Raw genomic sequence first — 12,777 nt, 5'->3', positions numbered from 1 at the left:
CAAGCATCACTGGGAATGATCCCTTCCCCAGCACCATTGGATGTGGCCCAAAACTCAGAGATAGAAAGAATTGAAAATGATGTGATAATCATATATGATTCATACCATTATTTAATAAATATTGCATCATATTCAAATGTTTTAAAGACTAAAATTATGTCATATGAAACTCCTTCTCTGCCCTTTCTTAAACTCGTTGTGAAAATCAGATACCCAAATGCAAGTTTGTACTAGCTTTAGAGGTCATTACAACTGTAGTGTTTGCTGTTCCTGAACTTAAGTTTGGATGTTTGATTCTAACCTATGACCATTCTCAGCTGCTTTTGTAAGGACTGGAGAAGACAGTCCCTTTGTAGATAAGGGAATAGAATGAAGAGATGTGGTTAAGTGGAATTTGTTTCTGTTTTAAGAGAAAATGAACATATGCACAGTAATGTGAAACTGTTCTTTTAAATGATTCTTTTGTATATTTTTTTCTTATCTGAAAGTCCTTAGAACCTCTCCCGATGATTGTTTTCAGATGACCAGAGGCAGGGAGGAGGTGGTAATGAGAATGTCTTTGTTCTACTTTTCATTGTTGGGCTTAAATGTGTCTGTAGAGCTGTGTCTGCGGACTTCAGATGTTTAATCTTAACAATCCACCTGCAGAAATCCCTACTAGGAATAAAGGTGTTAAGTGTGAGGGTAGGGGGAGATTTAACCGTTTTTAATCCAGTTCTGCCTTTTCATTAGCGCTTCAACTCCAGCTTGCTGCAACCTCATTCCCATCTTGATAAGTGGTGAAGTGTTTGGAATGCAGACAGAAATTAGCATAACGTTGTTTGACAAAAAGCATACAGAAGAAAACCTCAACCTCCTTATGGCGGAAACTCAGAACTTGGTGTCGCCCCTCCTCCAGAGTATCTCCGTTTGCACGCGAGTGGAGGATGCCTTCCGCGAGGCGCACGTGGTCATCATTCTGGATGACAGCACCGACAAGGAGATGGCCACTTTAGAAGACTACATACGAAACAAGCTGATTCTGTGCCGGCTCTACGGGTACCTGATTGAGAAAAACGCCCATGATTCTGTGAGAGTTATTGTCGGAGGAAAAACCTATGTGAACCTGAGGGCAGTTTTGCTAATGAGATACGCCCCGAGCATCGTTCACAACATTATTGCAGTGGCCTTGGGGGTGGAAGGCAAAGCCAAATCTCTGCTAGCCAAAAAACTGAAAACGGCTCCCTCCTGTAAGTAAATGAACATCTGTTTCCCGGGTGGATTTTGTTTTGAAACCTCACAATCTCAAAGCCCTTTGGAAGGATACTGAACCCTACAAAAACTTTCTGGCTAAAATTGTTAAGGTGGTTGACTTTTTTTTTTTTAAGGAAATGACAACATAACAGTTCCCCTGAGTTATAAAGTGGCTCTCCCCCACATCTCTCCCGGGTGACCTTGGGCAATCACTAAGCTTCGGTCACCTCATCTGTAAAATGGATATATTAATATTTTATATTATCCCTATTAGAATGGAGGTGAGGATTTAATGATATCAGCTTTCTAAAATGTTTAAAGAGTCCCTGACATGTAGCTAACATTTGCAGTGACATTTAATGTGACAGTAAGATTAGGATAATCTGGATCAGCTTCTACTCTTATTGGTTCTTTAAGTGATAGACCTCAGAACTATAGGAGGATAAAACTGGATTAGAAGGATGGGATCTGAGAGGGAGAGATAGTACAGTGAGTAAGGAGCTTGCCTTGCAGGTGGCTTATCCAGGTTGGATCCCTGGCAACACATATGGTCCCTTAGCGCTGCTAGGAATGATCCTTGAGCACCCTTGTCTATGTCCCCAAACCAAAAATATTTTTTAATGAAAGAATAAATGCATCTATTTTAATGGAACCTTTTAAAAATGGTTCTATCTTTTTAAAAAAAAATTTAATGAATCACCATGAGTTACAGTTACAGACTTACAAACTTTTGTGCTGACATTTCAGTCATCAAGTACCCATCGCTCCACCAGTGCCTATTCTCCACCACCAATATTCCCAGTATCCCTCCCACCACCCCCAATCCATACCCTCCCCGCTCCCCCGCTGCCTCTGTGGCAGGCACATTCCCTTTTACTCTCTCTCTTCCTTTGGGTATTGTGGTTTGCAATACAGGCATTAAATGGCCATCATGTTCTGTCTATAGTGTACCTTCAGCACACATCTCCCATCCTGAGCAGGCCCTCCAAGCATCCTATACTTGGTTGTCCCTTCTCTATCTGAGCTGCCTTCTCCCACCCCCTAGCCCCCACACATGTGGCTAACTTCCAAGTCGTGGAGCAATCCTTCTGGTTCTTATCTCTGCTATTCTTGGGTGTTAGTCTCTCATTCTGTTGCTTTATATTCCACAAATGAGTGCAGTCCTTCTATGTCTGTCCCTCTCTTTCTGACTAAAAATGATTCTCTCTTAAAAGAAACTTTTTAATGGTCATATTTTAGAAGAGAGTGTTTTCTTTAAAAATAGTTTTCATATTTGTACTTTAGCTTAGATGCAGTCCATTGTGGATACAAAGGATCACAAAATAGTCTCTCTATCCACAGTGCAAGGACAGTGGGTGTGGGCCTAGACTCTCTAAACTGAGACCATAAAGCACTTTGATGAGCCTTTAGCATGCTATAACAACAGCTGTTTAGTCCATTTCTTTACAATAAAATCCTATTTTTGTTATGCCCCATAGGTTCTGATAGCATATGCTTTTATTCTCATGTTTTGACCCAGTGGTTGTTCTATAGTATGTTTAGTCTGCAAATGTTAGCACTTTCCCTTTCTTTAATATCTTCCTTCATGGCATTGTGATCTAAAAAGAGATTTGATTATTTATATTTTATAACTTTATGAATTCCTTAATTGTGCCTCAGAGTATTTTCTATCCCTGAGAATGTTCCATGTGCACTAGAGAAGAATGTTGTCAGATGGGGGTGGGGAAGTGGCTCATGGCCACCAAATGCATGTAGCAGGAATGAGAGCCCATACCGTGCCACTCACTTATGTATTTTATGAATACACATATACACATACCTGTTTTCAAATCCGGAGTTCCAACCTCCATCGATGATCAAGAATCAGGTACGCTGTCTCGTTTGCCAAGGCGTCAAAAATCAGATGGGTTGGACATGTAATGCAATTCAGAAATGACCGCTGGACTAGAGCTGTTACCGACTGGATTTCATGGGATGTCAAAAGACCACATAGCCTCCCACCTACCAGATGGTCAGACTTCTTCATCAAGACCCTGAATGAATGGTTTGAGGCTCTTCCTGTTCCTGGAGCGAGCAGATACCATTGGGCTACACTAGCATGCAACAGGGACAAATGGAAATGTTATTGGCGCCTGCTCAAGCAAATTGAAGATCAACGGGATGACAAGTGATACAAGTGATACAAATCTAGAGTTCAGTCTATGAATCATTATATATTCTCCATCTTTCCATCATTATAATATTTTTATGAGTCTTTATACTTCTGAATGGAATTTCATGACTTTTTATCAGAAAATTCCATATTTTTTGTTGAGCTACTATAGTGGCAACAAATACCTCCTGCCAATGTTTGTCTGAAAATATTTTTTGGTGGGGAGGAGCCTCCCAACCAGTGTTTAGGAGGACTCAGCAGTCTTTCCTGGTGTTACTCAGTCAACAAGTTTAAGTTGTTCAGTGCAAGACTCTAGAATATGGTGCTACCCAGACCCTATAGTGTCAAAGACCACTAGGGCTATCCCCGCAGTGCTCTAGGACCACAACTGGTGATGATTGCGGCCCTCCAGGGCTACACCCAGGAATCCTTTGGAAGCCGTATGTTGTTAGGGGTCATAAGGGTAACCTTGCATGAGGCCTAAAGTGTATATTATCTTCCAATTCATGGGAATGTTTTTGTGATTTCCCCAAAATATGAGTGATACTTTTCAGAGTGGAGGATTAAAGGTGGCAAATTCTTTACATTCAGTACTTTGAATATATCATTCCATCCCTTCTTCCTGCTTGCTTAGAGAGCTACATTTGAGAAATCCAATGTAAGTTTTATGGGTTTCCCTTATTCAGAGTTTTTGTTTTTCTCTTGCTGCCTGAAGGAGCCTCTATCTCTTTAATTATTAACATTTTAATTACAATGTGTCTTGGTGTTCTTCAGTTTGGGTTTATTTTGTCGGGCCTTTTTGTTCAGTGTATGTCTCCACCCTCAGATGAGCAAAGGTTTCAGCTATTACTTCTTTACCACTCTACCCCTTTTTCCTTCTTTTCCTTGTGGAACTCATATGTTGTGGACATTGTTGCTCTTGATGTTAAAAAAACGCATTTTTAAAATCCTTTTCATGTTTTTGAAATCTCTTTTTTATTACCTCTCTGTCAGCAGTGCTGTACATCTTATATTCAAGATCACCAATTCAGTTTTCACCATTTTGTATTCTGCAAATGAGACCTGCAAATGTATTCTGTAGTTAATTTCTGATCAAATGAGTTCTCTTATTTTTTTCTGCTAGTCTTTCTTCAAACTTATTGATTCTGTCTTCCAATAATTTCCTCAGCTCAGTAAACATTGAGGTGATTGTTGCTTTACATCATCTTCAGGCACTTTAGAAAGTTCTGGTTTAGTTGAGGACTACGCTGGGCTTTTTCTTACTGCAGCTGAATGTCTTGATTTTATTCACTTTTCCTGGTTATTAGTTGGAGCTGTGGATGAAGCTTAGAGTTTGGGACGGCCTGGGCAGCAGTCAGCTATTCCTATTTGCAAGACCGTGCTGGTGCTTGTGATTCTGCTGATTTCTGGCAGCAAAGAATGCCTTGAAAAGTACTCCAGCCCCCACCCCCTGGGTATTTTTCCTAATGCAACTTGTTTCTGGTGAAGGAAATTTTTGACTCAATAAACTAAACCATTCGACGTCTATGCCTCTAAGAACACTTAAAAATATTTGAGATGGTGTTGTTACATTTCTTGATAAAAAATCCTAATAATTACAGAATTTTCAGTAAACATAAAATTGAAAAAGTTTTCTTAACTGTTTGCAAGGTCAGGGGCTGGAGCTATAGCACAGCGGATAGGGCGTTTTCTTGCACACGGCTGAACTGAGTTCGATTCCCAGCATCCCCTATGGTCCCCTGAGTACCGCCAGGGGTGATTCCTGAGTGCAGAGCCAGGAGTAACTCTTGTGCACCGCCAGGTGTGACCCAAAAAGAAAAAAAAAGTTTTCAAGGTCAGACTTGTGCCTGTGACTCTGATCTGTGTACACCTGGGTGACAGTTGGGTATTTCTTGTCATCAACTGCTATAGCACCAATGCCTAGCTTGCTGGGCTCTGCCTTCTGGTTCACAGTTGCTGGTTTCTGGCAGCTGACATGGCATCGGTATTCAACCATCTTGGGCAGCAACTGGATATTGTACTCAAGTGTTTCAAATGACAGATATTCGGCAAACTAACCTTCATATTGATGGGGGTATTTTTGCATTCGCCTGTACCAGTTTGGAGGTGGCTTCTTAGAATCACAGTCTGATTGGTAGGATCCACCAATAAAAGGTCTGTTCTCTGTTATGATCTGTGGGAAGGCTGCTCCTCTGGCTGGCTGGGCAGTAACTGCATGCTGTACATACTACCAATTCTCTTTCCAGTAGAGCAGGCAAAATACTGGAGCCCTGTAGAACCTTTGTGCTCAGTCCTCCAAAATAAACTGGAGATTAAGTCTTATGCACTTATGTCAGGGACGCTTTCTTTATTTTGAACCAGCTTCAGCTAAAAACCTGTCAGTTCTTGCTGCAACTGAAACCTGTTGAGTGGGATGGCCATATCTGGGAGCCTGCCTCCACAGTGAGCTTGTTAGGGCAGGGAAGAAACTGCAACCCTGTGGATTCATAAAATGAATACGAAGTCCGCAGCTCTCTCTCACTGCAGGCATTCAGTGGTCTCAAGCCACTTCCACACCTGGGATGGCCGATGCCAAAGGCGGACGAAGGAAGAAATGAGGGCCAGGCTGGTTGGTGATCAGTTGCCATTTATTCCATTCTCCCCTTGCACCTGTTCCAGTCTCACTAATCTCACTATTCCAGACTCACCCTGCCCCTCATTCCCCTCTCCTCCTGTCCTCATTGCTAGCTCTCCACACTCTGACTTGCGTCCTGTTCTCTCCAGTCTCTCACACCCTCCAAACCTTGGCATTGAAAAACATACCTAGGTCTGGTAGCACAATCAAGATATAAAAGCCCTTCCTATCTCCTGCAGCCAGATCTGCTGAAGGGCAAAATATCACCCAGGGGTGTTTCTCCTTTTCTTTGTCCTATAACCATTTAAACATTCATCTTTATTTTACTTCCCAATAATATTAATAATTTTGTATGGATACAATAAGAGATACATTAAGCTTATAGGATGGCTCTTCGGGGGCATCTCACTATAGATCCCAGACTACAGTGCTCAGACCAGATTAGTCTTTCCTAATCCTAGCAGGGTCCTCATTCTGTTGTTACTTTTTGAATCATGACAGAATTTGTCCATGACCATGGTCTTAACTTATAGTTAAGTGTTATGGTGCTTTGGCCTGGCCCATTTCGATGCCAAGGTAGCTTGCCCTGGGTCCATCCAGTCCCTCATCGGGACCCTGCTTTTTGGGTGCTAGGACGTAAGGACAACGGAGGCTTAAGTTGAGAGAATGGATGCCTGGGAGTGAGTATTATTTGGAGTCAATTAACTCCGAAGTTACAGAAGCATAGCATTAACTGTCTTTCTGTGTCTATACAAAAAGGACATTGCTCTGAATTAACTATGCAAAGGACTTAAGAAGAGAAAAGCAATATTTACAAGTTAACAGTCTGATTAGAGGATACAGGTGATTGACTGGTTGGGGAAGCAGAGCACAAAGAAAGAAGTTACAGATAAACACAGAGGAATGGGAGTGCCTCGGGAGCACTGTGATGGGTGTAACCCAATAAACCTAAGCTCCCTGTGGCAAGGCAAAAAGGACAAACCAGTGTTATCCTACACAACCCTGTTAGCGGGATTCACCTGAGAAACCACTATTCCCAGCTGGCACAGATGAAGCAACATACTGTGTTGGGTTCAACAGTTCCCAAAATTCTTTTTGACTCAGCAAGTGTAGGCACAAAGCTGAACTTCTGTAAAATACTTGTGTTCAGCACTCTCCTACCTTGTTTTTAAGTCCAGTACCAATTTTTAGCCCCCTTTCTCTTTCAGTCTCTGTTTCTTACTCCCTCCACTTAGGGGAAACATTTATTAACCCTGAAGTTGTCTTCAACTCTGTGTTCTACAATGTCAGGTATCCCTGAACACAGTAATACTTATGTTCTCTAGTGGATTTCTCCATGGGGGATGCTGTATTTAATTCTTTTTTTTCACCCCCACATTCTTTGTGTTGATGCTATAGGAGTGTTACAGTGTTCAGCACTAGCCCCCATCCCCTGCCCCCAGACATTCTGGTCTTGCCTTTCCTTAAAATCTATAATTTTTCCTAGCAGAAGTAAGGGCATTTAGAGTTATGAAATGTCTTAAAGCTGGTAAGAAAAATGAATCACTGTATTATAAGGCTTCTTTGCCCCATAGAAGAGAAAGAGAGATACTATACACTTTCTTGGAGCCACAGAATTATTTTCCGCACGTCAGATTCTGAGCTTTCACTCCTCCCTTCTCTCCCTAAATATGCAACTATCAGACAGGGCTCCATGCACATCATTAGCTGACTTGAGAGCAGGGTGATGGAGAGAGAGGTCACTAACACACCCTACAATGCTCAGGGGTTATTCCTGGCTTTGCACTCAGGAATTACTCCTGATGGTGCTCAGGGTACTATATGGGATGCTGGGGACTGAACTTGGGTCGGCCACATGAAAGGCAAATGCCCTCCCCACTGTGCTATCACTTTAGTCCTACATGAGTCATCTTGACAGAAGAATATCAAGGGAGTATGATAGATATTTATGGTATCCTACATACAATCCACTTCACTTCCTCTTCTCCCATTTACCTGCCTCCCTCAACAGAGGCTCAAAATACCATTGATTTTCACAGCTTTTCTTGAGAATAGGAATAACTGAGTCATGTGTCTACTTGAAGTTTCCTGGGTAAGATATTTAACTCCCTGTAACAAAAAAAAAACACAAAAGACAGAGTTTTTTCCATTCTGTGTCCCAAAACTCGTTGCCCTTGAACACAACTTTGGTTTCTTTTTTTGGGGGGTCACACCTGGCGATGCACAGGGGTTACTCCTGGCTCTGCACTCAGGAATCACCCCTGGCGGTGCTCAGGGGACCATATGGGATGCTGGGAATAGAACCTGGGTCTCTGAGTGCAAGGCAAATGCCCTACGCACTGTGCTATTGCTCCAGCCCCTTGAACACAACTTTGTAATAGTGTGTTAATTGTAACTGCTACATCTGTTTTACCACAATGAAGAGAAAGCCAAAAGTCTTAACTTTGTGCTGCTTAACACAGTCTCGCTGCTTACTTCAACTTCTTGTTAGGTGAGAAAAGTAAACATTTCTAGGGAAACCAAGTCAGAAAAGATATGTTGTAGTGTTTTTCTATTTCACTCCCCTTCACTGTCAGAAGGTTGCAAGGACTTGGATTGATTTGATTTCTTCTACGTCAGCCAATTAAAAGTGCCTCTCATGTTGAAGTAAATTGAGTAGCTTTGTTGACTGAGGCATTCTTCAGTGTCTTCTTATAACAACACCCTCATTCTATAAAATCTACCTAGCCAGGGTTATGTGATTTGTCCAAGTTTCTATTCCAATCTAGAATCAAGGATTCCTGTTGGAATCAAAGCAGTTCTTTTCATGGCAAGTAGAATAATAAAGTTATGACTTCTGCCAATGGTATGATTTTGAGAACAAATTTTTCTCAGGGAGTATTTTAGTATTTTGGGTGTTTTAAAATTTGTTTGGGTGCCATATCTGGCAGTGCTCAAGGCATACACCTACAGCTGGGGATCAATCCTGGTGGGACTCCTGGAACCAGGGTTCAAACCCGGGCTTGCCACGTTCAAGACAAGCACCCTCCATGAGGTACTATCTCTCCAGCTTCTATTTTGGTATTTCTTTTCTATAAAAAATTTTTAAATTTAATTAATAACTGTGATTTGTGACATTACTGATAATTGAGTTTTAAGCATATGATATCCCAACACTAATCCCACCACCAGTGTCAACTTCCCTCCACCAGGGTTCCTATATTCTATCCCACCCCCAACCCCTATTCCATCCCCCACTGTCAATTTGACAAGCACATTAGAAAGTTCCAGTAGTTGTAGTTTAGATCTTATGGTTTGAGTGCTGTTGTGTCTGGGTGAGTGATATAGCCATTTATCTAGTTTAGTATTTCTTAACTTCAGTCTATATGCCAATACCATTCATAAAGTTTTATTAGGGATTTCCAGACCCTTTTAGGGAAATTATCAACACTATTTTTACCTTTTGGATAGCATGTATTAAAGGTTTTTTTAATTAAGTTAGAATGTATTTATTTTGATTATTTTTGTTGAATTAAGGTAACATTTGTAATATTGCTAACATTTATGTTTTGACATTTTTGTACAAAGGTTTGATCCTAAAGACAAAACACGCACCAAAACTAGGATGAAGCCAATGTTTTATGTTAACTTTAGTAATTTAGATTATTATTATTTCTTTTTTTCAAACAGGTATTAAGGATGTCATAATTTGGGGTAATATTAGTGGAAATCACTACATTGATCTGAGACAAACCAAGGTGTACAGACATGAAGGTGCTATTTGGGGACCTCCTGAATATTCACATCCTGTTTTAAACTTGATTTTTGATAGGTACAGTATATTTCTAAGTGAAGCATAATAACAATGTTGCATATATGCATAATAGTTTCGGTCTTTTAAATCTTTGAACTTTTAGGCACTTAGTAATTGTGTGATGTTGGAGAAGTTACTCAGGGTCTCTAGGCCTCCAATTTTTTCACATGCAAAATCAAACTAGTAATATACTTACAGGGTCTTATAGGATGGTTGAGAAGAATAAAAGATAATGAAGGCAAACTAGAGCTGTGTCCACCAACAGCATTGCCATGGTGGTGAGGCAGAGAAGGAGAAAGGGAGAGGAGTATCCCTCAACCATTTTTGTAATGATTTGTAGCACTTCCCAGTTCTAGCATTTCCTTTCCTTTGCTCCTTCCATTTTTTCTTTCCTCAGACTGTTGGAATTTTACATCTACCTAAAAGGATGTGTCCCAGTGTTCTCACTTTTAAGCGTGACTCCTCTTTCTTGCCTGAGCATATGCAGCGTATCACCAAACTGTGGTTCTCAGCTAGACGAGGCAGCTGTTTAGTCACAGGGCTATTCCATGCATTTAAATTTTAGACTATAAAAGCCTCGTCATTTCTCTATTAATGTGAATAATTTGATGCTTTATGATATGATTTGATCAAAACTGAAAGATATTGCTCTTTCTGAGATAGATAGCATGTACTTCAATACATCCTTTGTCTTAAAGTGATTGTTTTATAGCTTTGGATCATATTTTTGTGTTCCATATTCATATTCTGCTTTTAGTTTAAAACATGATTTTATATAGTTTTTCTGTATTTCATTACTTTTTTATTGATTTTTATGGGATTGAAGAAGTTTGAACAAAGGGCACAGGAAATCATAATTCTAACTTGTAAGGGTGATTTATTATTCATTGACTTGGGAACATCCTTTTTATTTGTTTTTTTTTCTCCACAGTAAAATAGTTTCTTTCTCTTCTTACAGTGACTGGGTAAATAGAGAGTTTGTGTCAACTCTTGAAAACTTCACAAGCACAGGAAAGCAATCTGGAGGCATCTTAACTGCTCACAGTATAGCCACAACATTGAAGTACTGGTACAATGGTTCACCCCCTGGGGAGATTGTATCTTTAGGCGTGCTGAGTGAAGGTAAATCTGGGTTTTTATATCTTGTAATATTTAAAGACCTCCATATATGTTTTCTGTTCTGTTTCTCCTCCTGTCTAGTGTTTAATATATAAACTGCTGGATTTGTCAAAATTCCATAATCTTTTTATTAATCTTTCATGTCTTCATTCAGTTATCCATTCAAAACCTCAACATTTCAAGTGTTAGAGAGTTTATAAGAAACATAAATAAAATAGCCCCAGTAAGTTTTTTTTCACTTTAAAATAGGATAATTTGAGGTGGACAAGAGGGTTAGACTCGGCTTCTTAAATATTAAACTTCAGAAAGCCTTAGAGTTTCAGAAGTGCTTATCTGACAGACAGATGTGAGCACATCTGTCTGGGTCAAAAAGTTTCATTCATCAGTGTGTATTCACAAAATAAATAAGTGAGCTGCGATGGTGTCAAGGTCTCTCTCACCCACCACGTGTATTCGGTGGCCATGAGCCGCTTCCCCCACCCTGGACTGCAGCTACTGCCAACAGACACATGAAAGAGTTAACAGGTTCACTGGGCTGGTTGGTTGATCAGTTGCCATTTTTTCCATTCTCCCCACATGCCTGTTCCAATCTCACTAAGTGCCCCATTCCAGTCTCACACTGTCCCTCATTCCTGTCCTTGCCTGTCCCCCATGCTAGTCTCTCCAGGCTCCATCTTTCAGCCTTGGTCACATACCAACCTCCAAAGGTTTGGGAGAAACTACACCCAGGTGAGGTAGCACAATCAACATATGAAAGCTTTTCCTTCAGAGGGAAGCTCTTCTAAGAGAAGACAAAGATCTCCTGCAGCCAGGAGAGCCACTCAAGGGCGAAATAACATCTCCTTCCCTTAGTTCAACAACCATCTTAGATTTACTTACTTCTAAATAATCTTTCTAGTCATTTTGTATGGACACAGTTTAAGAGATATATTAAGGGGCCGGAGCGATAGCACAGCGGGTAGGGCGTTTGCCTTGCACGCGGCCGACCCGGGTTCAATCCCCGGCATCCCATATGGTCCCCCAAGCACCGCCAGGGGTAATTTCTGAGTGTAAAGCCAGGAGTAACCCCTGAGCATCGCTGTGTTGTGACCCCCCAAAAAAGCAAAAAAAAAAACTTAAAAAAAAAGAGATATATTAAGCTTATAGGGTGGTTCTTCAGGGGACATCTCATGATGAATCTCAGACTACAGTGCTCGGGCCAGATGAGCCCTTCCTATTCCTAGCAGGGTCCTAATCCAGTTGTTAGTCTTTGATCATGACGGAATTTGTCCATGACCTTGCTCTCAAGTTATAGTTTAGTATTATGGCACGTGGCCTGGCCCATTTTAAGGGTAGCTCACAGCTTTCCCTGGATCCATCCAGTACCTCGTTGGGGCGCTGCTTTTGGGGTGCTACAAACTAAGGGCATATGAGGCTTAAGTAGAGAAAACAGATGACCAGTAGTAAATATTATTTGGAGTCAATTTCCCAAGTTACAAAAGCATAGCATGAACTGTCTTCCTGTGTCTATACAAAAGGGACATTATTCTGAATTAACTATGCAAAGGATATAAGGAGAAGAGAAAAGCAATATTTCACTTACAAATACAAATCCAGAGTCCTAGAAGGATCTGATTTTACAAGTCAACAGAGTCTGATTTGGGGATAAAGTTGACTGACTGGTGGGGAAGTAGAGCACAGAGAAGGGTTACAGATAAACACAGAGGGATGGGAGTGCCTTGGGAGTACTGTGATGGGTAAATTCCAATAAACCTAAGCTCCCTGAAACCAGGGAGAAATGACAAATCAATGTTATCCTACACATCAGGACATAGATCTAGGGAAGCAGGAAGTAGCTAGAATGTACAAATCTTCTGCATTTGTTGG

General features: G+C 40.9%; 1 protein-coding gene across 2 annotated transcripts in view; it reads left to right on the top strand.

Annotated features, from left to right (window-relative positions):
• MDH1B (malate dehydrogenase 1B) overlaps window positions 1-12,777 on the top strand; it is a 44,918-nt gene that overhangs the window by 8,986 nt on the left and 23,155 nt on the right. For both annotated transcript variants that reach the window (XM_055122851.1, XM_055122850.1), the window contains 3 exons: window positions 733-1,229; window positions 9,669-9,810; window positions 10,751-10,914. In XM_055122851.1, coding sequence (XP_054978826.1) covers window positions 733-1,229; window positions 9,669-9,810; window positions 10,751-10,914 — 803 coding nt within the window. The remainder of the gene's footprint in view (window positions 1-732; window positions 1,230-9,668; window positions 9,811-10,750; window positions 10,915-12,777) is intronic.

The sequence above is a fragment of the Sorex araneus genome, chromosome X, assembly GCF_027595985.1.
Source record: "Sorex araneus isolate mSorAra2 chromosome X, mSorAra2.pri, whole genome shotgun sequence".
Classification (NCBI taxonomy): Eukaryota; Metazoa; Chordata; class Mammalia; order Eulipotyphla; family Soricidae; genus Sorex; species Sorex araneus.
The sequence above is the reverse complement of the archived record's forward strand: the minus strand, read 5'-3'. Positions and strand labels throughout refer to the sequence as shown.